Below are 25,484 nucleotides of genomic sequence, written 5' to 3' on the forward strand. Positions count from 1 at the left end.
GGGGTCTTGCTGCTGGGCCACGGCCTGGGGGACACCAGGCACTCCTCACCGAGCGCTCAGCGCTCACCCTGTGCAGCGCATGGGACCACTCTTGCAGGCCCACCGCCCACCCTGGGGTCCCCGGGCAGGGAGTGAAGGATGCTGGGCCGGCCACTTGGGCAGGGAGGGGGTCCGGGGAGCGCGGGCGGGGGCGGGGGGTGCGGGGCCCACCCCCCAGCAGCAGGCGCACACGGCTCTGGGGTCGCTCAGTTTATTGGTAAAACGGGCACTGAGCGTGGCGAGCGCTGGGCGCGGAAGCCTGGGGCGGGGGCGCCTTTCCTCTTGAAGAACTTCCACTGGACCTTGATGGCGAGCATCCAGTCGCTGACCGAGGGCCTCTGGCAAGCGGAGGTGCAGACATGCGCCTGGCGGGGGTGCGGGGCGCCGGAGCGGCGCGCGGGGCGGGGGCGGGGCGGGGGCCGGGCCGGGGTTCGGAGCGCGGCGCCGCCGGGGAGGGTCGCGCCGCGGGCGCCCGCGCTTCACTTGCCCGCCTTCTGCGCCTTCTGCGCCGACTTGGTGACCTTGCCGGCGCCGCCGCTCTTCTTCTCCACGTTCTTGATGACGCCCACGGCCACCGTCTGCCTCATGTCGCGCACGGCGAAGCGGCCTGGGGGGCGGGGGGCGGCGTGTGGGCGGGGCCGGAGGACTTGTCCCCCCCCCCACAACCCCAGGGCTCTCGCTGGGCGGGGGCGCAACCGCGGGAACGAAGCCGGGTCGGGAACGTCCCCGGAACACGCTTAGCGCAGAGCGCGCCCTTGTGAAGACGGGCCGGCCTCGCCGGAGTCCTGCCTGGGCGGCTGCTCCACGGTCTGCGGGGCGGCCACGGGACGGGGGCAGCCCTAACGCTGCCACTGGATGACTGCGGGCCTTCCTCACTCGCGGGGCCTCCCTCACTTTCGGGGCCTCGTCTGCACACAGGGCCCACCCCAGGTCGTCTGGGCAGGGTCACCTGCACTCAGTGACACGGAGGCCGTGGCTCTCCTGCCATGCTCTGGGCCAAGCTCCGCAGGAAAGGGGGCCCACTGCTGTCCCCAGCGCCCCATCCCCGCAGTCCTCTGCCCTCAGCCTGGATCAGCCACAGCCTGGGGGCTGCACCTCCCCGGACCACCCCGGCTCACCGAGAGGCGGGTACTGGGAGAAGCTCTCCACACACATGGGCTTTCCCGGCACCATCTCCACGATGGCCGCGTCTCCAGACTTCAGGGACTTGGGGTTGTCCTCCAGCTTCTTGCCAGAGCGCCGGTCAATCTTCTCCTTCAGCTCCGCAAACTTGCAGGCGATGTGGGCTGTGTGGCAGTCGATGACCGGGGAGTAGCCGGCGCTAATCTGCCCCGGGTGGTTCAGGATGATGACCTGCGAGCAGAGCCACAGGCGGCCATCAGGCACATCGGCGGTGGGCACCGGGAGGGCGCCAGAGCGGGGCTGGGAGGCCCAGTCACCGGCCCCTCTGCACGGGCTCCTGAGCCTGGAGTGCTGACTGGAGGAGGCTCAGGCTCTGAGGACCCAGCCCCCAGACCTGAACCTCAACATCCTCATTAAGCAAAAGATAAACAACTGAGATTCATTGTTTCGAAGGGGCAGGGGCAGCACTTACACGGCCAACCTCAGCTGGAACTAAGGGGGCGGGTGACAAAACTGGACCTCAATTCCTGTGTTTCAGTTGTATCTCAATAAAGCCACTTTTAAAAATCATATGACGAGGCCGGGCACGGTGGCTCACGCCTGTAATCCCAGTACTTTGGGAGGCTGACGCACGTGGATCACTTGAGGTCAGGAGTTCGAGACCAGCCTGGCCAACATGGCGAAACCCCGTATCTACTAATAAAAAAAAAATTAGCCAGGCGTGGTGGCGCATGCCTGTAATCTTACCTACTTGGGAGGCTGAGGCAGGAGAATCACTTGAACCCGGGAGGCGGAGGTTGCAGTGAGCCGAGATCGCGCCACTGCCCTCCAGCCTGGGCAACAGAGCGAGACTCCGTCTCAAAAATAAATAAATAAATCATATGAAGAGGCCAGCAAAGAGGGGCAATGAAGACTGTAGAGAATAAAAGTATGACAGAGATGTCTCAGGCAGTAAGTTAACAAAAGCATTTTTCCAGGACGAATGTAGGACCTCAAAGGCTGGGCATCCCAGCAGTGCAGCGTGGAAGACAGACCCGGGATTGCACACAGGCTGGGAGCCACAGGGCCTGCACCCCTCCCAGAACTGATTGATCCCCTCGTTGAGTGCTCGGTGGCCCCCTCGGTGGAATGCGGGTCCCTTTTCTTTTTTTTTTTTTTTTTCTTTTGAGACGAAGTCTCGCTCTGTCACGCAGGCTGGAGTGCAGTGGCGCAATCTCGGCTCACTGCAACCTCCGCCTCCCAGGTTCAAGCGATTCTCCTGCCTCAGCTTCCTGATAGCTGGGACTACAGGCACGTGCCACCACGCCTGGCTAATTTTTGTATTTTTAGTAGAGACGGGGTTTCACCATGTTGACCAGGATGGACTTGATCTCTTGACCTCGTGATCTGCCCGCCTCGGCCTCTCAAAGTGCTGGGATTACAGGCGTGAGCCACTGCGCCCAGCCTGAGGGTCCGGTTTTCTCCCTACGCCAGGCCACCTGCCGACAGCAGCCTCACCCAGGACAGTCCTGCTGCTGTCCAGCAGGCGCCAGCCCCCTGGACCCGGCGCAGCCCCCCACCTGGGAGGTGAACTGAGCAGCCTCCTGCGGCGGGTCAGACTTGCTGTCCCCACACACGTTGCCCCGCCGGATGTCCTTCACCGACACGTTCTTCACATTGAAGCCGACGTTGTCGCCGGGCAGAGCTTCGCTCAGAGCCTCGTGGTGCATCTCCACTGACTTCACCTCAGTGGTGATGTTCACTGGCGCAAAGGTCACCACCATGCCCGGCCGCAGGATGCCGGTCTCCACCCGGCCCACGGGCACCGTGCCAATGCCTGCAGAGGGGAGGGGGTGTGAGGGGAAGGTGGGGCCCGAGGGGATGCTGGGGCAGGATATTCGGGGACAGAGCCTGGAAACCAACAAAGCCTGGGACTGGATCCCCCCGACAGGCCTGGGGGTTGGGGCCACATGGGCGGAGTGCAGGGGAAGGGAGGCCAGGGACAAGGCAGACACAGAGATTCCAAGGGAAGTGGGGGCTCTCCCACCCAGCTGGGGAAATAAGAGGCTGAGCAGCAGAGCTCCCAGGAACCCAAGGAAAAGCCACAGGGACAGAGAAGGGGGAGGATGGGCAGAGAGGGGCTGTCTGAACCTGGGGTCCCATCCTTGCCCCCGGAGAGCACTTTCCCTCAAAGGAGGCACTATGGGACCCCTCCTTTGTCTGAGGACTCCTCCCTGTGAGTGTGGGTGGGGCGACTGACTGCTTCTGCCTAGGGTCTGGTGGCCCTGCTCCCTGCTCCCTGCGGGCCCTGCTCCCTGCTCCCTGCAGGCTCTCTGGGCCCCACTTGGATGCTGCAGGTCTCTATCATTAAAGGGGCCTCTCAGCCAGATGCAGCACAGGCACAGCGGCACCTGAGCATCCCTGGCATTTCTCATGGATCTACTTAAACCAATTGTGCAGCTGCCACATGGGGGTCTTGTCCCCCCCCAGGCTACTGGGTCTCCACCCTCACCTCCCAGGGCTGTGAGGGGGGCCCGTTGTAGCCTCCAGCCAACTTCACTGAGGCCAGTGGCTGTGCTCTGTGCTGGGGTGAGCATGATGCCCCCACGGTGCACAGAGAGATGCCTGCAACATCTTTGGCTGCAGCCCACTGGCTGGGGGTCTCCTATCAGTGCCCTTCTCTGGGGTCTCAGATTTGTTTATGGTTTCTCTTCTTGGTGGGATGGATGGATGGATGGACGGATGGATGGGGAGGTGGGTGGATGGATGGATGGATGGATGAATGGGGTGGTAGATGGATGGGGAGGTGGATGGACAGAAGGATGGGTGGGGAGATGGATGAGTAGGGAGATGGATGGATGGATTGGTGGATGGATGGATGGATGGATGGATGAGGAGGTAGATGAGTGGATGGACAGAAGGATGGATGGATAGGAAGGTGGGTGGATGAATGGATGGATGGGGAGGTGGATGGATGGATGGATGGATGGATGGATGGATGGATAGATGGATGGATGGGGGGATAGATGGATGGATGGATGGACGGACGGACGGGGAGGTGGGTGGATGGATGGATGGATGGATGGATGGATGGATGAGGAGATGAATGGATGGATGAGATGGATGGATGGATGATGGAGGGAAGGATGGCTGGGTGGGGAGATGGATGGATAGAGAGGTGGATGGGTGGATGGGGAGATGGATGAATGAATGGATGGATGGATGGATGGATGGGGAAGTGGATGGATGGGGAGGTGGATGGATGGATAGGTGGATGGGTGGATGGACAGAAGGATGAATGGGTAGGGAGATGGATGGATGGATGGGGAGGGATGGATGGATGGATGGATGGGTGGATGGGTGGATGGATAGAAGGATGGATGGGTGGGGAGGTGGGTGGGTGGGTGGATGGATGGAGAGATGGATAGATGGATAGATGATGGATGGGTGGGGAGGTGAGTGGGTGGGTGGGTGGATGGGTGGATGGATGGATGGGTGGGGAGGTGGGTGGGTGGATGGATGGATGAGTGGGGAGGTGGGTGGGTGGATGGATGGATGGATGCATGGATGGATGGATGGAGAGGTGGGTGGATGGGTGGATGGACAGAAGGATGGATGGGTGGGGAGGTGGGTGAGTGGGTGGATGGATGAATGGAGAGGTGGATGGATGGATGGATGAAGGATGGATGGGTGGGGAGGTGGGTGGATGGATGGATGGATTGGGAGGTGGGTAGATGGGTGGATGGACAGAAGGATGGATGGGTGGGGAGGTGGGTGGGTGTGTGGGTGGATGGATGGATGGGGAGGTGGATGGATGGATGGTTAGATGGGGAGGTTGGTGGATGGATGGATGGATGGATAGAAGGACGGATACAACGATGGATGGGGGAGGTGGGTGGATGGATGGATGGGGAGATGGGTGGATGTGTGGATGGACAGAAGGATGGATGGGTAGGGAGGTAGGTGAGTGGATGGATGGATGGATGGGGAGATGGATGGATGGATAGAGAGAAGGATGGATGGGTGGGACAATGGATGGATGGATGGATAGAAGGATGGACGGGTGGGGAGATGGATGGATGGATGGATGGATGGACGGACAGAAGGATGTATGGGTGGGGAGGTGGGTGGATAGATGGATGGATGGATGGATAGATGGGGAAATGGATGGATGGAAGGATGGATGGATAGGGAGGTGGGTGGATGGATGGACGGATGGATGTACAGAAGGATGGATGGGTGGGGAGGTGGGTGAGTGGATGGATGGATGGATGGATGGGGAGATGGATGGATGGAGAGATAGAAGGATGGATGGGTGGGACAATAGATGGATGGATAGAGAGAAGGATGGATGGGTGGGGAGATGGATGGATGGATGGATGGAGGGATGGATGGATGGATGGATAGAGAGAAGGATGGATGGTTGAGACGATGGATGGATGGATGGAGAGATGGATGGATGGATGGATGGACAGAAGGATGGATGGGTGGGGAGGTGGATGGATGGATGGATAGAGAGAAGGATGGATGGGTGGGACAATGGATGGATGGATGGATGCATGGATGGATGGATGGAGGGATAGAGAGAAGGATGGATGGGTGGGACAATCAATGGATGGATGGATGGATGGATGGATAGAGAGAAGGATGGATGGGTGGGGAGATGGATGGATGGATGGAGAGGTGGATGGATGGATGGATGGATGGATTGATGGACAGAAGGATGGATGGGTGGGGAGGTGGATGGATGGAGAGATGGAGAGATGGTTGGATAGAGAGAAGGATGGATGGATGGGACAATGGATGGATGGATGGATGGGTGGGGAGATGGATCGATGGATGGATGGATGGATAGATAGATGGATGGAGAGGTGGATAGATGGATGGGTGGATGGATGGACAGAGGATGGATGGGTGGGGAGGTGGGTGGATGGATGGATGGATGTGGGATGGACTGTCCCACAGAAAGTGTGTGGTAAGGGGAGAGATTGGAGACAGCCCAGTCTTGAGATGCCTTGTAGGGGCCCCTGGTCTAGGGCAGGCAGAGCTGGCCAGGCAGGAGCTCCAGCACGGCGCCCTTGCTCACCGCCGATCTTGTACACGTCCTGCAGCGGCAGACGCAGGGGCTTGTCCGTGGGGCGCGTGGGGGGCAGGATGGTGTCCAGGGCCTCCAGCAGGGACACGCCGCTTGCGTTGCCCTCCTTACGCTCCACCTTCCAGCCCTTGAACCACGGCATCTGGACCAAAGGGAGAAAATCAATCCGTTAAGAGACATTGGTGGCCTCCCCACCCTCAGGCCTCCCCAGGGTGCTTCCAGGAGTACTGCTGTTCAGGCTAAACTTGCCTCGTGCCCTTTGACATAAGGAATTTCCCCACCCTGCTCCTCCCCAGCCCATAGCCCCAGCATCACAGGGACTCTGGGAAGGAGATCCCTCTTAAAAGGAGGAGGACAAAGAGGGAAAGCAGCCTTCCCAGCCCAGGCTGCTCAGGAGTTGCTGACACTGTGAACAAACCCCCAGTCCAGCCCCAAGTCCCCGAAACCCCGGGCCCCTGACCATAAGCTCCAGGCAGGGCAGATGACTTGACTAGGAGGATGCTGAGTCTGGCCAAGGGCCAGGCCAGGTACAGAGCTGGAGGAGGAGCCTCGCCCCACCCTAGCTTCTGGACACTGTGCTGCCTCCGAGCTTGGCCCAGCCTTGTCCGGAGCTTCTCCTAGTGTGGCCCCCACTCCCATCCCATGAAGCCTCCCTCTGGGCCACCTGCCACAAACAGGGAGCAGGGGAGGGGGCCGGCAGCACAGTGCCCCAGCCCCCCAGGGCCTGTGTAAGCACGGGCCACCTAGCAGCTCAGGCCAGAGGGGAGTGCAGGGTCCCTGATGGCTGGAGGCCTCCCTGGGGAGGGGAGAATGGCGTTCGCCACATGATACCCCATGAGGAAAACGCCATCACAGGTAAACAACACCGAGCCTCGTGAGATGGAGGCGGAGCTGGGGGAGTCCCTCTCAGTTCTGTCCCCAGACCTCAGCTCCAGGCTCAGTGCTGCTGGTCTGTCTCCCTGCTGTCTCTAGACTCCACACCTGCACCCTCACTGTGGGCAGCGACAGTGCTGGCAGAGCCTAGTGGCGGCCATTCTGGGGTCTCCTCTGGCTTGGAGAACCTTGGGAACAGTCTCAGGTTCTGCAAGTGTCTCCACGCGTCACCTCCAGCCAAGGCAGAGTCCCTGGGCTACAGACTGTTCGCACGTTGAGCTCCCAGGTGATCAGCCAAGAGCCAACCCTTGGCCATCCCAGCAAGCCCAGAAGCATGCACACTTCCCAAAGCCCAACCCTGCTCCAAGATCCCAGGGGAGGCAGCCAAGGAGGCCCCCACGGCCCAGCCCAAAGCCCCTGCACGGTGTCCAGGACCAGGACAATGGCCTGGCAGAGATGAAACCGACCACCCCCATGGCAGGGCTCTGGAGACCAAGCACATGGGCCTGGTGCTGGAGGCCGCTGCCCCTGCTGTGTTGACATCGTGGATGGGCCCTGGCCCCGGCCAGCCGCGTGGGAGGCTGAGTGTAGGAGCAAAGCCCGGTGCTGAGGGGGAGGGGGCTCCCCGCCGGGCCCTGAGCCAGTTAGGGAAACCCAGCAGGTTTCGAGGGGAACTTGAATTTCCCGGGGACAGGCCCTCGACCTCCCCCTGCCACCTGCCGGTGCCTCGCTCTGGCCCAGGGGGTCCAGCCAGCTCCTGTGGCCCGCCCCGCCCTAGCTGCCACTCACGTTGGGGGAGGGCTCCAGCATGTTGTCGCCGTGCCAGCCGGAGATGGGCACAAAGGGCACGGTGGCCGGGTTGTAGCCGATCTTCTTGATGTAGGCACTGACTTCCTTGACGATCTCGTCGTAGCGCTTCTCGCTGTAGGCCGGCTCCGTGGAGTCCATTTTGTTCACGCCCACGATGAGCTGCTTCACACCCAGCGTGTAGGCCAGCAGGGCATGCTCCCGCGTCTGCCCATTCTTGGAGATGCCCGCCTCGAACTCGCCCACGCCCGCCGCCACGATCAGCACTGCGCAGTCCGCCTGCCCGGCAGGGGACACAGTGAGCCCTGCCCCGCCTGCCCGGCAGGGGACAGAGCGAGCCTGGCCCCACCTCACTTCCAGGCCTCTCCAGGCAGTGGGCTGGGGCCTGAGCAGCCCACTGGGGCCTTGGGGAGGGAGGCATGGGGGTCCCCACTTCAAGGGCAGCATGGGGGCTCATCACCAGGCCCTGGGTCAGGGGACCGAGGTTCAGCCCTGGCTCCACCACCAGTGGGCTGTGTGTCCCTGGACAAGTCACTCAGCCTGTCTGCTCCTGTTCCTCACTTGAGGACAGATTGAAGTCACAGTTATCAAAGCAGTTTGGAGGTGGTGGCATGTGTCCTGCTGTCTGCAGGGTGCTGTGTCTGGGGTGTCCGTGAGTCTCTGTGAGTGCCCTGAAATGTCATACAGTCTACACCTGGCCAGTGGCACCTCTGCCCACTGCTCACTCTCCCCATCCTGGCCTCCAATCCCTCCATGTATGAAGGTGTGTCCGCGTCCCCATCTGCCCCCATCTATCTGGGGACTCTGACACTGGCTGGGTGTCTTCACAGGCACTGGTTCAGATGCCAGAGCACTGGATTCATCCTTAGGGGGGCTCTGAGCCAGACTGGGTGAGGGTGGCCCAGGTGAGGGGTCCCCTGCCCTCACAGGAAGCACCGGAGACCCCACCATCCCAGTGACCCCAGGGGCCCCCAGTGTCCCTTGAAGGGTGCAGCGGCCTCTCCCCCAGCCCCGCCTGCTGTGCCCTGCTCACCTGGGATGTACCCGTGATCATGTTCTTGATGAAGTCGCGGTGGCCGGGGGCATCGATGATGGTGATGTAGTACTTGGTGGTCTCGAACTTCCAGAGGGAGATGTCGATGGTGATGCCGCGCTCACGCTCCGCCTTCAGCTTGTCCAGCACCCAGGCATATTTGAAGGATCCCTTCCCCATCTGGAGCGGGTGAGGGTCACGGCTGAGGGCAGGACCCGGGACCCAGGACCCAGGAGTCCCTGGTGGTGCGAGCTGCTTGTTACAGCAGAGTGGCCGCGAGAGGCAGGAGATGGGCTCCAGCACCCCCTTGCTCTCCGCCGGGGTCCTGGGACGCCGGCCCCCTCCGTCGGGACCCCACATCCAGACCCTGCCCCCCAGGGCCGGCCTCCGCACCTGCTCCGAAATGGGCGCGGCTACGCACGTCCACCAGCAGGTGGCGCAAGGGCCTGGGAGTCGCTCGGTCTACGAGCGAAGCCGCCAGATGGGATAAACCCCTCCCGGGCGAGGCCTCCCCTTTATCTGAAGCTGCGGACGCCCCCAGATCCCTTCCTCAACCAGAGGCCAATAATACCACCGTGTTTGGGGCTGTCAGATAAATAACCCTCTGTGTGTGTGTTTTTTTTAAGGTAAGGAGAAAGGAAAACGGAATGAGGTCAGGAGGAGGGCCTGGCAACGCAGCTCCTTCCCGCTGCTCCAGCCTCCCCATCCCTCTGAGGCTTCTCCTCCCCTTCCCCGCTCTGCCGGACACGGGAAGCTGGGGGGCCTCGGCCAGTGAGACCCCCACAGAAGGAGACGGGCTGCAGTCAGGGCAGCAGCGGCGGTCACTACCCAGCTGGGCAGAACTCCTCGCCAGGGCCTCGCACAGACAGGACTCTGCCCTCCAGGAGGCTGCCCGGTCTGGAGCAGACCCAGATGGGACCCAGCTGGGGCCTGAAACAGCGGCCCTCTGAAACCCCCGCCTCCTCCTGACAAGGCCAGGTAAAGGGTGATGCAGCCCAAACTCAGGGGTGCACCTCAGAGCACCCCCCAACCCTGCCAGGGCAGAGGCTCAGCCCAGGACAGCGAGTGCCCCCACCTCGGGCCCTGGCCTCCGCCCTCATCATCCAGGTGAGAGCTCCCACAGGCCCTCCCAGGAGTGGGCTTCTCCCCAGAGTCCTGGGTGGGGGATGGGGACCAGAGAGCAGACCCCGTCTCATGACCGCTCCCCACCACCGTCTCAGCCACCAAAGAGGAATCACTTCAAAAGGTCAGCTAGGGGGTCACCTCATCCAGGACCCCCACCCCAGGGCTGCCCTGGACAGCAGCCCTCCACAGCCCAGCACAAGAAAATGGAGCAGACGGGCCGGCTGCCCATCAATCAGCTATTAATAGTAGCGTGCGCCCTGGCAGGGCCCTAGGACAAGTGAGGGCAGTACCATCTCCAGCCCCAGCCTTGGCCCTGGGGGGAAGGGGGGAAGGCTCCAGGGCCCTCCAGCCCCAGCTCAACATGGCAGAGTTCCAGAGCCTTCTGCAGACCCTCCCAGGTCACCTCCCTCACCACAGGGCAAGTCCGGCAGCTCAATGGCCACCCCTCCCCCACCAAGCTCCCCCTAAGAGAGAGGCTGCCCCACCAGACCCTCTGAGGCCTGAGTGCCCCACAGCGGGGGTCCCTCCTGCCCTGGAGGAGGTCACCTGAGCCCCATACCCTGGGGCTGGGAGATGCCAAGCCTGGCCACCACGGGAGTTGGGGGTTCCTTCTCAGGGGGCCAAGACCATAGCCTGGGGAGCTCACCTCAGCCGCCTCCTTCTCGAACTTCTCAATGGTCCTTTTGTCAATACCTCCGCATTTGTAGATGAGGTGGCCCGTGGTGGTGGACTTTCCGGAGTCCACGTGGCCGATGACCACGATGTTGATGTGGGTCTTCTCCTTGCCCATTTTGCTGGGAGTGTGAGGGGCTGGCGGGACCCGGGGTGCTCTGGCTCAGGGCGAGGGGGGCTGCAGTGATTCTGTGGGGCCAGTGGTGTTGGGGAGACCGGTGATGGGGAGCCCCAGGGGGAGACACCAGCAGAGACTGTCCCGGCACAGGCTGGGCACACATCCCTGCCCACAAACCAAGCCCCCATGTTTGGTGGGGAGGGAAGGGCCCCCACCCACAGCTGGGCCTGGCCAGGGCAAGCAGAGGCTGTGCACTGCCCCCACCCCACACTTGAGCCCAAACAGCCCCATCTGCTGTAAATAACTGGGCGTTGGAGCCCGCGGGCTGCTCCTTGGGAAGGGGTTAGCCACCATTTGGAGAGACCACGCAGCGCCAGGCTGGGTACGTCCGTGACCAGCAGAGCCGGGTGATGAGTCACCTGCCCAGCGCTCCAGGGCCCTGTCCTGCACGCGCACTCCCCTCCCCGGCGGCAGGGCCAGGGACACGGCGCCCCACCCCCACCCGCTGCCACCGGGGAGAGATGGCCACTGCTCCCCACTCCCCTCCTCAGGCAGGGACGGCGCCATCTTCCCCTCATCCCTGCCCGGCAGGCTGGGCCAGAGCCCCGACGGAGATGCGCTGCCCAGATTAGGGACCCAGAATAGCTCTAGGCACCCCCCTCCCGGACTCTCACAGGGACAGACAGCGGCCGGGAGGTGGGGGTCCCTGTTCCAGCCTGAGGAAGGAGGACCCGGCCCTGCCGAGCTCAGCAAGTGCCAGGTGGAGATGCCCTCGGCCCCGTGGGGGTATAGGTGGCACCCTCCCTGCCCCCTCCCCTCTGGTCAGGGCCCTGGGTCACAGCCCTGTCCCATCACAGAGGTCAGTGGAGAAACCCACGCTGCTCCTCGGGGACAGGTGGCTGGGGGAGGGAAAGAGGACAGAAGCCACCCTGGGGTGGGAACACGGGTGGGGGTGGGGAGGCCAGGGCCCCCAGATCTCACCACCTCCCTCAGCGTCCTCTGGCCCAGCGCCCCGAAGCCCGACCCCCATCAGCCCCCGGCACTGAAGACCCTGCCCCCAGCCCGCAGGGACCCGCGGCCCCAAGGTCACGGCTACGGGGCGATCGCCGCCCAGGACCCGGCCCCGCCGCCCCGCGCCGCCCTCCCCCCCGGGCCCAGCCCGGCCGACGCGGGGACCCCCGGAAGCCGGAATCCGGGCGCGCGCGGGGGCGGGTGCGGGGCCCGGCCACCCTCTGCCCCCCAGGACCGGCCCCGGGGGTCCCTCTTCGGAAGACGGGGGCGGGGGCGGAGGCCCGGGGGCCGAGCGTCCTTACCCGGAGCCGAGGTCTCAGCCAGAGGGACTGGCGGCGCCGGCGCCGGCGGTTTTATCTCCGGGAGGGGGTCCACCTATTGACGGTGGCGGCGCAGTGCACCGCGCCCTGCAGCACGCCAATGCGGAACCGCGCGGGAGGGGGCGGGGCGCGGACGCGCGCGGGCGGGCGCCACGGGGACGCGAGGGGATGCGGGAGGCGCGGGCTGCAAAGACGGACGCGGGAGGCGGGAGAGAAACGCGCAGCGGGCGGGGGCGGGGCGGGGGGCAGGGCAGGGAGGCGGCGGGAGGGAGGGACGGGGATGGAGACGGCGCGGGGAGAGCGCGGCGGGCCCGGGAGACGGGGCGAGAGCCGGCTCAGGGCAGGAACACGCTTGAGCCGCGAAAAGCGGTCCCCTGGGACAGGGCAGACGCCGAGGACCGGAGCCGGCAGGCGGGGGAGGGGAGCAGGTGGGCTGCAGCCTGGGAGACGAGCCTGGGTCTACCGGCCCCTCCCCGGCCCTGCTCATGGGGGACGCCCAAGAACCAACGAAGCCCGGCTCTGAGGGGCTCTCCCTAATGAGGCCCGGGGGTGCAGGCCTCAGGGTGGAACCCCGGAATCTGCTGGTTTCCAGTCCCTGTCCTCACGTGCCTGCCCTCCTGGGCGCACCATGACAGGCCCCGAGGATCCAGCGCAGAACCACCCTCCCCCTGAGAGGCTGGTCTCCCACGGTGCAGGGAACGCCGGAAGCCCGCTCCCAGACCCACTGACATCTTCCAGGGACCCTCCCCTCCGGGTGCGCCTACCTCCAGCTGCTGCTGGGAAACAGCGCCAGCCAAGGGCGAGTCAGATCCAGACAGACCCAGGCCCCCCCGCCCAGCGCCCCACCCCGCTGCACCTCAGCGCCTTGCGGCTGATGCTCATATGGGGTCAGGATGCCAAGCCAAAGACCGGGCCACGCTCTATAGGAAGTGGGGAGTCCCTGAGGTCCTGGCACACGCGGGTAATGACCAACGTGGGTTGTGAGGAAGGGGATGTGGCAGCCATGTGTTGTGTGAAGACCAAGGTCAGGGGCTTTCTCCCGGACCCCAAGATCCTGTCGTCTCACCCAGGTATTCAGGTCTTCCCTCCCACGCTGCCCCCCCCACCCCCACGCACTCGGATCTTCCTGCCAGCGGGGTCTCGGGAGGTGTGTGCTGAGTGGGGGCAGAGCCCTGGCGCCTGTCCTCTCAGCCCTGAGTGCCACTAGGTGTTGACATGGAGGCCCCGGGTCGGGCCCGGCACCTGCCACTGGGCAAATCCATGGAGATCCCCAGCGACTGGACCCCTACCTGGCCCGCTGGCAGGTGTGAGGAGGAAGGAAAGGTGGGGGCCCAGGGTCGGGGCCAAACAGTTCTCCCCAGCCTGTGGAGAGGGCCTCTCAGGAGGACCCTGGTCTGTGGCTGCGTCTGCCCCATAGGAGTCCAGGGACTTGGGCTCCTGGGCCACAGGCAGGAGAGGAGGCAGGGAGGGCCTGCTAGGTGCCCCGGCACTTCCGAGTGCTGCTGATGCCGTCAAACAGGAGCCAGGAATAAAAATAACCGCCTGGCGAGAAAGCAAGGCCCGCCCCACCCCACCCAGCTGGTCTCTATATTTAACGCCTCCCCTGCAGCCTGAAGGTTAGGCAGGGATTTGGGAAGTGGGCTTGCTGCAGGTGCTCGAGTGGCCCAGGCCGGGGTCCTGGGGATGCCCACCCCACTCCCCCAAGGGATCACCAGGACTCTGGGCTACCTTTTCCAGACACCCCTTCCGCCTCGGCTCCCGGCTCACCCATAGCAGTGCCAGGGGCTCACATGTGCCGGGGGGCCTTGCCACCCACAGGAGTGGCCCCTGAGAGTGGAATGTGGCATCCTCCCCAAAGCACCTGTGTGCTGACTCTGGGCAAGGGTGTCGGTGGCTGCTCCAAAGGGTCTCCCAGGCGCCAGGACACGTTTGGTCCACGGTGTGGCCCCTCGGGGTCCTGGGAGCCACTGACTCAGTTCCAGAGACACTTGGAACACACAGCTAACGGGGCTGCGGTCACAAGGCTAAACACTAACACACTGATGGTTGCGAGCCACCGCGGAGACTGAACAGGACTGAATGACTACTAACTACGGAATGCTAACTGCTGAATAACGGCAGTGGCCTGACCACGTCCCCAAAGTGCACGAGTTGTAACTTAATCCCCAATGCAACAGTGTTGGGGGCTGGGGCTTTCGGGAAGGAGTCTGGGTCATAAAGGGTTTGCCCTTCCGAATGGATTTGTGCCCTATAAACAGGACTCGTGGCAGTGGGTTCTCTCTTGCTCTTCCACCTTCTCCCATGTGAGGACACAGCAAGAAGGCCCTACCAGATGGCAGCACCTTGATCCTGGACTTCCTGGCCTCCAGACTGAGAAATAAACTTCTGTTTACTTATAATAATTTATAAATTTATAAAGCAAACTTTATAAAGTAAATTTTTAAATTTAAGTAATGTATAATTACCCAGTCTCAGGTATTCTGTCATAGCACAACAAGCAGGCAAAACACTTGTCAATGGCCGGGTAGCACCAAATGACTTCAAGTACCAAGCATCCTAATTAGTCACAGCCAAGTCGCCCAGCTGTGTGAGTTCACAGTGTGGGGGACGGGGGACAGGGGGCCGTGCACGTGCACAGTGTGCGGGGATGGGGGCTGCGGGGACAGAGGCTACAAGGTAGGCCCCACAAGGCTGGCTGGAGGACCTTGAGAACCTGTGAGGCAACTGGGCACAGAAAGGCCAAGATTCCTGTCCAAGGACACACAGCAAGTAGGGGGGCCTGTGGCCTGTGCTTTCCCTGCCCTCCCCCAGGTCAGGACTTGGGCCCCTCTTCTTGCATCTGAGTCCCTGGTCACAGTGCCCTCCTCACCAACAACCTGGGGGGGGGGTGGGGGGAGGGGGAAATGGCTAGTCAAGAGGGCACCAGCCAATCAGGGCTCCCCTGGGGGCAGGCCCCGCCTCTCCTCGACCCCTCCCAGAGCCCCCAGGCCCCGCCCCTCCTTGCCGCCTCCCAGAGCCCCCAGGACCCATCCCTGAGCTGTTTGGGGAGACACAGGCAACCCCTTCTTTGGCTGGCTAGGGTTTCACGAGCCTCGGGAAAGAAGATGCAGCTAAAATTAACCGCTATCAAGCTGTCAGCCCCGGAAATAAACCTGCCTCCCATTGGCTGCCGGTGACGTCACTGCCGGGTTAATAATAGCCGCCGAGTGCCTAACGAACCACCTGTGCATGGGGCACAGCCAGGCCATCACCCCCGGGCCACCGCCGCAGGCAGGTGGAGGCTGGCAGCCCAGAGGCAGATGGGGGCTTGGAGGCAGGGTGGGGAGCAAGGCCAAGGCCGCTCTCTGGCCCCCAGTGTCGCAGGATGACCTCAGCCCTGGCCTGGCCCCAGAGCAGGTGTGGATTCAGTTTCCGGTCACGGAGCATCTCGTCTGCTGGCCCACCTGGGCCCCCTGGACGGCCACCAGGACAAGGCCCTCCCCCGCGGCCATGCCTTGGGGCTGGCTCCCAGGGGACTGAGCATGCCCTTGAGGCAGCGAATTAAACAGTCTCCATGGCAGCAGAGGAGCTCCTGCCTCTGGAGCCTTCCTTAGAGGAGCAGCTCATGTCCCCCCAGATCAGAGAAGCTGGGGCTGGGCTGGCAGCGGGCAAACATGCCTGCAGGTCAGGCCACAGACCAGGGCCAGCCACAGCCCCGACAGCCCACCCTCCAACCCGGTGTCTGGGTGTGCCTGAGGCAGACCTGAGTCTACCAGGGAGGCCCAGGAGGGATGCAGCCCCTCCGCCAGGGGGAAGGGTGGCCTGGACTGCCACCCCCACCTGCAGGCCCCAGCAGGGAGCGTTGCCATGGTGAGAGGCAGCAGCAGCAGGATGCCCTCCCTCCAGGCCCTGCTGCCCGGGAGCCCAGCACCCACCCTGGTGGGGAGCAGACAGCATGTGCTCCTGCCGCAAGCAGCACTTTCTGGGCTTCTGGGCTTCCAGCTGCAGTCCCTGCTAGCCCCTCCCGGCCCCTGGCCATTACAGCCCATTGCAGGCTGGGAGGCTAAACAGGAGGCCGGGGTCACCGACCAGGGTGGGGTCACCTCTTGCACCCAAGAAGGGCAGCCCCTGGTGCCGGCACAGGGGCGCTGTGCCCTCCAGTGCCCAGAGGCAGAGGGGAGAGCCTGGGTAGGGTCTGCAGACCATTGACCCTACAGCTGCCTCCTCTGGGCCCCGGAGGAAGGGGGGGCCATCAATTGTGTCTCATTCTGCAGCTGGTCCAGAGAGAATGGGGGGTCCAACGTCTGTGGTCAGGTCTGGAGAGAATGGGGGGTCCAGTGTCTGTGGTCAGGTCTGGAGAGAATGGGGGGTTCCAGTGTCTGTGGTTAGGTCTGGAGAGAATGGGGGGTCCAGTGTCTGTGGTCAGGTCTGGAGAGAATGGGGGTTCCAGTGTCTGTGGTCAGGGCCCCCTCAAGGGCCCACTAAAGCAGAGCTCCCTTCCTGGGCCCCACCCAAGGTCCCATCTCCTCTCCTATGTAGCCGGCACCAGGTTCAAGGGGGATCTCTCAAGGTGGGAAATTGCCCTGGGGAACCTCAAGTTCATTAGCAGCTCCGGAGGCCCTGTTTTCACCTCTTTGAATAGCCCTTCCCTCAATTAGGCAGCTGGGAATCTTATGAAGGGAATAACAGGACCCTGCCTGCACCCTGGGGATGAGCCTCCCAGGGGCCGCCGCCCACCATCGCCTCCCACAGAGATTCAGAGCCTCCCCACCCCTGGAGGGACCTCCCCACACCGCCAGGAACCGAGCAGCTGGGCCAGGGCAGGAGGAAGGGCAGGGAGAACACAGAGGGGACATCTGCCTTTTTAAAGACGTGACTTTGAGCATACATAGAGAAAAGTGACACACCGCAAATGTGCCTGATGAGTGACCACCAGGAGAACACACCCAGACCAAGAAACAACATTCCCTCCTGCCCCTCGGTAAAGGTGACTTCTGACAGCACAGATCACGTTTGCCTGTTTTTAAGCTTTATATAAAGGGAACACAATGCACAGTGTGTATCCTTTTGTGTGGCTTCTTTCACACACGACCGTGTCTGTGAGATGCCTCCATGCCGTCCCGTGCAGCAGGCATTTGTTCATTTTCATCACTGTACTGCATTCCACTTCCAGTTCTGAACGACTACAAATAAAGCTGCTACGAACACTTGTGTGCGTGTCTCTTGTGTGGGTGTACCTGCTTAGTACACACCCCAGGATGTTTCAGCCACATGATAGTTGCATTATGCCAACCACTAGTTTATTGTCTCTTGGCTCGAAATTTAACCTTCAATACCTGCTCCACAGCAGTGGACAGAATTACTTTAAGCATTTCTCCTTTACACTGGGCAGATTCATTTTTTTTCTTTTCTTTTTTTCTGAGACAGGGTCTCACTCTGTCCCCCAGGCTGTAGAGTAGTGGCACAATCATGGTTCACCACAGCTTCGGCCTCCCAGGCTCAAGCGATCCTCCCACCTCAGCCTCCCAAGTATTTGGGACTACAGGTACACACCACCACGCCCAGCTAATTTTTGTATTTTTTATAGAGATAGGGTCTTGCCATGTTGCCTAGGCTGGTCTCCAACTCATGGGCTCAAGTGATCCACCCGCCTTCGTCTCCCAAAGCCCTGGGATTACAGACGCGAACCACTGCACCCAGCTGAGATTCACTTTTTTGAGGAAGGCAATAAAGGGTGAATTTGCAGCTGGAAATAAATCAATTGATAATTGGCTTTTACCCCTTGACCGTGGGTTGCATTGTCCTGTTTCTTCGTGTGTCTAGTGATTTTTGACTGAATACTGAACATCGTGTAGAGAGTCTACTCTGCTTCCTCCTCTGAAGCTGTCGGTGTTTGCTTTGCAGGTTGCTTCACTGCTGGGCCCTGTGGACTTGTTCTCATGCTTTGTCAGTGTCGATGTCGAAAGCCCAAAGTGTTTCCCAAGTCCTGCTACCTTGGTAAGACTCAACCCTCAATCTCAGTCTCCCCTGCAGATCTCTGTGGGGCTTGGTCTGAACTTTCGTTAGATGAGTGTGGAGTAGGCATTATTGTACATTGTAGTCCTTTCTCCTCAAAAAAAAAAAAAAAAAAAAAAGTAAGGTCTCTCCACTCTAGCCAGGTCCAAATACCAAATGCCAATGCCGCCCAAGTCTCTCCACTCTGGCCAGGTCCAAATGCCAAATGCCAAAATACTGCCCGACACAACTTGTCCTCTACCATCTTTGTTCTGCTCTAACCTGGGTGAACACAACCTCAGGTGATCCCTGGTGAGTCGCAGCCTTAAGTACTTTCCTCCGAGAAACACTATGGTTTGTGTCCAGCCCATAGAACACAGAAAGGTGATAAGTCACTCTGTGATTGGCTGCATCATTCCAGGCTCTGTCCTGGGGGACGGAGCAGCAAGACACCCCTGCTGTCTGTGAAGATATGGCTGTTGGAAGGCCTGGGAGGGGCCTCGTATCAGGGAACCAGTGAGTGGCCCCAGGCTGCCAGCCAACAAGAAAGCAGGGACCTCAGTCCTACAGCCACAGGGAACTGAATTCTGCCAACAACCACGTGGCCTTCAAAGAGGACCTCAAGCTTCAGAAAGAAATACCAACACCTTGGTGGCACTCTTGAAACCCCGAGCCACCCAGCGGAATTGTGTGTGGGCTCCTGACCCCCCAAAACTGAGAATAAATGCATGTTTTTTAAAGCTACTAAATCGGTGTTGATTGGTTATGCAGTGACGGATAACAGCACAGGGCCTATAGTCACTGCTCTCTGGTGAGCCTCCGGCACCTCCTCACCCTCAGCCACAGGCTTGCAGAGGTCCCAAGCACTCCCCACCAGCAACATGCACACCTAAGCCCCTCACTCCAGTCTCTGCCTCTCATCCCAGGGGGACCGCCGTGCTCTGCCTGGAGCCCTGCTTGTGGGGTTATGGCCAAGGAGAGCCGGGAGTGTGGGCGCCTCCAAGCACCCTCTCGGTCTTGTGCTGTCCTCACCCCACTGCCTGAAGAGAGCAGCGCACGAATTTTGTCTGGTCCAGAGTCGTTTCTGGAGTGAGACGTACCTGGCAGCAGCTACTCCCCCACAACTGGAAGCAGCGGTTGACTCCACATCAATACGAAGACAAGGTTACTTCAGTCTTTTAATTTTTATATTTTATTGTTTTACTATTTTCACAGTATATACATTGGGCCTGTCTTTTTAAAAATCTTTTATGACACTGAAACCTTTGAAGAATGCAAACCGCTTGTTTTGTAGATCATCCCCGCGTTGAGCGTTCCTGACATTTCTGCATGAACAGATTGGCACCAAGAGCCAGGCATCCTTCCCAGCACTCGGGACGCTGGCTGCCCACCAGCGGCAACGGTACCTTTGATCCTCTGGTTAAACTGGCATCCACAAGCTTCTCACAGTAAAGTTACCACTTTGCCCTTTGTAACTGATAAGTAAGCCGGGCACGGTGGCTGACACCTGTAATCCCAGCACTTTGGGAGGCCAAGGCGGGTGGATCACTTGAGCCCAGGAGTTCAAGACCAGCCCGGCCAAAATGGTGAAACCCCATCCCTACTAAAAATTCAAAAATTAGCCAGGTGTGGTAGCACATGCCGGTATTCCCAGCTACTCAGGAGGCTGAGTCACGAGAATCGCTGGATCCTGGGAGGCAGAGGTTGCAGTAGCCAAGATCATGCCACTGCACTCCAGCCTGGGTGACAGAGTGAGTGAGAATCCGTCTCAAAAAAAAAACCTGAAAATTAACAAGGAAGTACTTTTGATACCGGTGGCCAGGGGAGGTCCCCAAATGCGAATGGGACCTTGACCCAGGCCAGTGTCCCGCCTCTTAACACCATCACAAAACGAATTCAAGGATGAGTTAAAAAATAATGAAAGTAGAGATTTATTGCAAAGCAAAAAGTACACCCTCCAGAAAGCAGAGTGTGGCTGGGTGTGAAGGCTCACGCCTGTAATCCTAACACATTGGGAGGCTGAGGCAGGAGTCTGAGATCAGCCTGGGCAACATAGTGAGACCCTGCCTCATAAAAATAAACAGGCAAATAGAAAAAAAAGTCAAAGAAGAAAGGGGAGTCTGGGTGTTCTCAAGAAAGTGAGTCGTGAGGCAGGGTTTGGGGCCCCTACCTTTAATGGGTTTTTTTAACCAAGGAGTGGAATATTCATAAAGATTTCTGGAAAAAGGTCAAGATTTCTAGGAACTGTGGTGCCACCCTTTTTTACACCAAATATGTGTGTTCCTGGAACTGTCATGGCACTGCCGAGTGTGATTTGTGTGTTGATGAGCATATAATTAGGTCACCGGTGAAACCCAGGTCAAGTCCGCTGCCATGTGGGTCCAGTCGTCTCGGCCAGCGTGGCCCAGTGGATCCAGTCATCTTGTCCAGCTTGGCCCAGTGGGTCCAGTAGTCTCGGCCCAGCTCGGCCCAGTGGGTCCAGTCGTCTCGGCCAGCGTGGCCCACTGGGTCCAGTCATCTTGTCCAGCTTGGCCCAGTGGGTCCAGTCATCTTGTCCAGCTTGGCCCAGTGGGTCCAGTCGTCTCGGCTCAGCTCGGCCCAGTGGGTCCAGTCGTCTCGGCCAGCGTGGCCCAGTGGGTCCAGTCGTCTCGGCCCAGCTCAGCCCAGTGGGTCCAGTCGTCTCAGCCAGCGTGGCCCAGTGGGTCCAGTCATCTTGTCCAGCTCGGCCCAGTGGGTCCAGTCATCTTGTCCAGCTCGGCCCAGTGGGTCCAGTCGTCTCAGCCCAGCTCGGCCCAGTGGGTCCAGTCGTCTCGCCTCAGCGTGGCCCAGTGGGTCCAGTCGTCTCGGCCCAGCTCGGCCCAGTGGGTCCAGTCGTCTCGGCCCAGCTCGGCCCAGTGGGTCCAGTCGTCTCGGCCCAGCTTGGCCCAGTGGGTCCAGTCGTCTCGGCCAGCTTGGCCCATGTCCTGGTCTTCAGTGTCTGGTCACCCCCTGGCCTCTGCAGCTTTTTCAACAGCTCTCTTTTGATAGCCATGAAACTGCTGCCTGGAATCATCTGTTCTCCTGCGGCCACCCTGTCGTAGTCCTGTCTCACTTTGGGTTAGGTAAATGTCCTGTCCCTCATCAGAATCCATCTCTGGACTTAGCATTCGTGGATGATTCATGGATCAGTGTTTACTACGATGGCTGTGTGTCTTAAATCATTGTTTTATCTGTCGTTATTTTTTTGAATTATCACACAGTAAGTTGACTTTTTTGGAAGATGTACGACTCTGTGAATATTCACACACACATATCGCCACCGCCGCACTCAGGAAGCAGGACATCCCACGACTCGGAAATCTCCCCAGACATACCGTTTGCGGTCACCCCTCCTCTTCCCCCTGGAAACCCCATTTGTTCTAAGAATGTCAGATGAGGCCCAGGACATAGACGCACCGGGTTGCGTTGAGGTCTGGCTTTTCTGACTTGGCACAGCGCTGTGGACACCCACCCAGGGGGTTTCACGGATCGACGGCTCGTTCCTTCTATCACTCAGCAGTATCTCGTACACGACACACCACAGTCTCTGTTCACCCGCAGAAGAACACCTGCAACGCTTCCAGGTTGGGCAGCTATGAATAGAGCTCCCATAAACATCTGTGTACCATCCTTTAACGTAAACCTGTTTGAATTTGTCTTGGATAAATGCTCAGAAGCGGAATTGCTGGGTCATACGCCAGGCGCAGGTTTCCCTTCACCAGAAGCTGCCGACCTGGCTTCGGGAGGGAAACCCGCGCCGTCTGCACCCCCAGGGGAGTTCCCGGAGCCTCACGGGCCGCTGCAGCACTTGGCGTCCTTGGTGTCTGGAAATTTTTTTTTTTTTTTTTTCAGCTGCTCTCATAGGTGGCCTCTCATGGTGCTTTTAATTTGCATTTCCCTAATGTTGTTGAAGAACATTTCATGGGCTAGTTAGTACACGGTCTTTGGTGAAGCTCCCATTAAGTCTTTTATCCCTTTTTTTTTTTTTTTTTTTTTTTTTTTGGAGATGGAGTTTTGCTCTTGTCGCCCAGGCTGGAGTGCAGTGGTGCGATCTTGGCTCACTGTAACCTCCGCCTCCCAGGTTGAAGCGATTCTCCTGCCTCAGCCTCCTGAGTAGCTGGGATTACAGGCGTGCACCACCACCCTGGCTAATTTTTTTTTTTTTTTTTTTTTTAATAGAGACAGGGTTTCTCCATGTTGCCCAGGCTGGTCTCGAACTCCTGACCTCAGGTGATCCGCCTGCCTCGGCCTCCCAAAGTGCTGGGATTATAGGCGTAAACCACTGCACCCATCCTTTTATCCTTTTTTAAAAACAGCTTTATTGAGATATCATTTACATGCCATAATATTCGCCCATTTAAAGTGCATGATGCAATGGCTCTTAGCATATTTACAAAGCCGAGCAACCATCACCATAATCTAATTTTAGAACATTTCATCACCCTGAAAAGAAACCTTGTACCATTTAGTAATCAGTCGCCATTCCTCCTCCACCTCTAACCAAGCCCTGGGCAACCACTCATCTGCCTTCTGGCTCCATGCATTTGCCTGTTCTGGGCGTTTTGTATGAATGGAACCGTGCGCAGTGTGTGGTCTTTGCTGACTGGCTGCTTCTGGGTTTGGTTTCTCTGCGTTGCAGCCTGCGTCAGTGCTTTCTTCTTTCTTATTGCCAAACAATCCTCTGCTGTAGGGACGGGCCACATTTTGTTCATCATTCATCAGTTGATGGACATTTGGGTTGTTTCCACTTTTTTTTGAGACAGAGTCTTGCTCTGTGGTCCAGGCTAGAGTGCAGTGGTGCAATCTCGGCTCACTGCAACCTCTGCCTCCAGGGTTCAAGTGATTCTCCTGCCTCAGCCTCCCAAGTAGCTGGGATTACAGGCACCTGCTACCACACTCAACTAATTTTTGTATTTTTAGTAGAGACAGGGTTTCGCCATGTTAGCCAGGCTGGTCTCGAACTCCTGACCTCAGGTGATCCGCCCACCTTGGCCTCCCAAAGTGCTGAGATTACAGGCATGAGCCACCGCGCCCAGCCTGTTTCCACTTTTTAGCTAACATGAATAATGCTCCATGGTGGTACAAGATTTTTGTGTGTGGACACATTTTCATTTATCCTGGGTAGATATTGAAAAGCAAAATCCTGTGACTATATTTAACCTTTTGAGGAACTGCCAAAATGTTTTCCAAAGTGGTTACACCATTTCACATTCCCAGCAGCTGTGTAGCAGGGTTTCCATTCCTCTGCTTTTATTATTGTGTGTCTTTTTATCAGAGCTCTGCTGGGTGTGAAGTGTTGTCTCGTTGGGGTTTGGATTTGCATTTCCCTGATGACTAACCCTATGGATCTTTCCGTGTACCTTTTAGCCATTTGCATGTCTTTTTTGCAGAAATGTCTATTCAAATCCTTGACCTTTTTTTTTTTTTTTTTTTTTTTTGAGATGGAGTCTCACTCTGTTGTCCAGGCTGGAGTGCAGTGGTGCAATCTCGGCTCACTGCAACCTCTGCCTCCCAGGTTCAAGTGATTCTCCTGCCTCAGCCCCCCAGGTAGCTGGGACTACAGGCACGCACCATCATGCCCAGCTAAATTTTGTATTTTTTGTAGAGACAGGGTTTCGCCATGTTGGTCAGGCTGGTTTCGAATTCCTGACCTCGTGATCCGCCCGCCTAGGCCTCCCAAAGTGCTGGGATTACAGGCGTGAGTCACGGCACCCAGCCCCTTGGCCAAGTTTTCAATTGAATTGTTTATTTTTATTTTTTGGTGTTGAGTCTTGAGAGTTTTCTATGTATTGTGGATACAAGTCCTTTGTCAGTTCTGTGATTTGCACATATTTTCTCCAAGTCTGTGGCTTGTCTTTCTAATCTCTTAACAGGATCATTCACAATACAAGTTTTTTATTTCAGTGAAGCCCAGTTTATCCATATTTTTCTTAAATGGATCATGCTTTTAATATTGGCTGCTCAGGTCACAAAGATTATCTCTTGTACTTTCTTCTAGATGTTTTATAGTTTACATTTTATATTTAGATACATTATCCATTTGTATAGTTAATCTTTGTATAATATGTGAGATTTAGGTCAACGTTTTTGTTTGGTTGGTTGTTTTTTGTTGTTGTTGTTTTGTTTTGTTTTTTTTTTTTTGCATGTGAATGTCAAATTCTTCCAGCACCATTTGTTGAAAAGATTATACTCTTTTTTTTTTTGAAACAAGGACTCACTCTGTTGCCCAGGGTGGAGTGCAGTGGCATGATCTCAGCTCACTGCAACCTCTGCCTCTCGAAACAAGGACTCACTCTGTTGCCCAGGGTGGAGTGCAGTGGCATGATCTCAGCTCACTGCAACCTCTGCCTCTCGAAACAAGGACTCACTCTGTTGCCCAGGGTGGAGTGCAGTGGCATGATCTCAGCTCACTGCAACCTCTGCCTCTCGAAACAAGGACTCACTCTGTTGCCCAGGGTGGAGTGCAGTGGCATGATCTCAGCTCACTGCAACCTCTGCCTCTCGAAACAAGGACTCACTCTGTTGCCCAGGGTGGAGTGCAGTGGCATGATCTCAGCTCACTGCAACCTCTGCCTCTCGAAACAAGGACTCACTCTGTTGCCCAGGGTGGAGTGCAGTGGCATGATCTCAGCTCACTGCAACCTCTGCCTCTCAGGGTCAAGCAATCCTCCCACCACAGCTTCCTGAGTAGCCGGGACTGTAGGCACGTGCCATGAAGCCCAGCTATTTTTTGTAGAGACAAGTTCTCACCATGTTGCCCCTGCTGGTCTCTAACCCCTGGGCTCAAGTGATCCGCCCGCCTCAGTCTCCCAAAGCGCTGGGATTGCATGCGTGAGCCACTGTGCCCGGCAGAAAAGATGATACTTGCTCTGTCAAATCACTGTAGTGCCTTTCTCCGAGAACATTTGGTCACATTTGTGTGAGGCTGTCTCTGGACTCCATCCTGTTACACTGATGTCTGTATCTGTCTCCTCACCAAGACCTCACTGTCTTGTTTTTTTTTTTTTTGAGACAGAGTCTCACTATGTCGCCAGGCTGGAGTGCAGTGGCACGATCTCAGCTCACTGCAACCTCCGCCTCCTGGGTTCAAGCGATTCTCCCGCCTCAGCCTCCCAAGTAGCTGGGATTACAGGCACACGCCACCATGCCCAGCTAATTTTTGTATTTTTAGTAGAGACGGGGTTTCACCATGTTGGGCAGGATGGTCTCGATCTCCTGACCTCGTGATCCACCTGCCTTGGCCTCCCAAAGTGTTGGGATTACAGGTGTGAGCCACCACTCCCGGCCCTCACTGTCTTG

General features: G+C 58.6%; 1 protein-coding gene across 1 annotated transcript; it reads right to left on the minus strand.

Moving 5' to 3' along the window:
- Positions 1–236: 236 nt before the first annotated feature.
- Positions 237–12,407, minus strand: EEF1A2 (eukaryotic translation elongation factor 1 alpha 2). Its single transcript, XM_034952093.3, has 8 exons — positions 12,177–12,407; positions 10,720–10,934; positions 8,949–9,128; positions 7,898–8,194; positions 6,227–6,377; positions 2,721–2,977; positions 1,158–1,392; positions 237–646 (listed from the first exon to the last, which is right to left on the minus strand). Exons 2-8 carry the CDS (start codon positions 10,861–10,863, stop codon positions 519–521), a joined length of 1,392 nt encoding a protein of 463 aa, XP_034807984.1. The 5' UTR covers positions 10,864–10,934; positions 12,177–12,407; the 3' UTR covers positions 237–518.
- Between the last annotated feature and the right edge of the window lie 13,077 nt (positions 12,408–25,484).

The sequence above is a fragment of the Pan paniscus genome, chromosome 21, assembly GCF_029289425.2.
Source record: "Pan paniscus chromosome 21, NHGRI_mPanPan1-v2.0_pri, whole genome shotgun sequence".
NCBI classification, from domain to species: domain Eukaryota; kingdom Metazoa; phylum Chordata; class Mammalia; order Primates; family Hominidae; genus Pan; species Pan paniscus.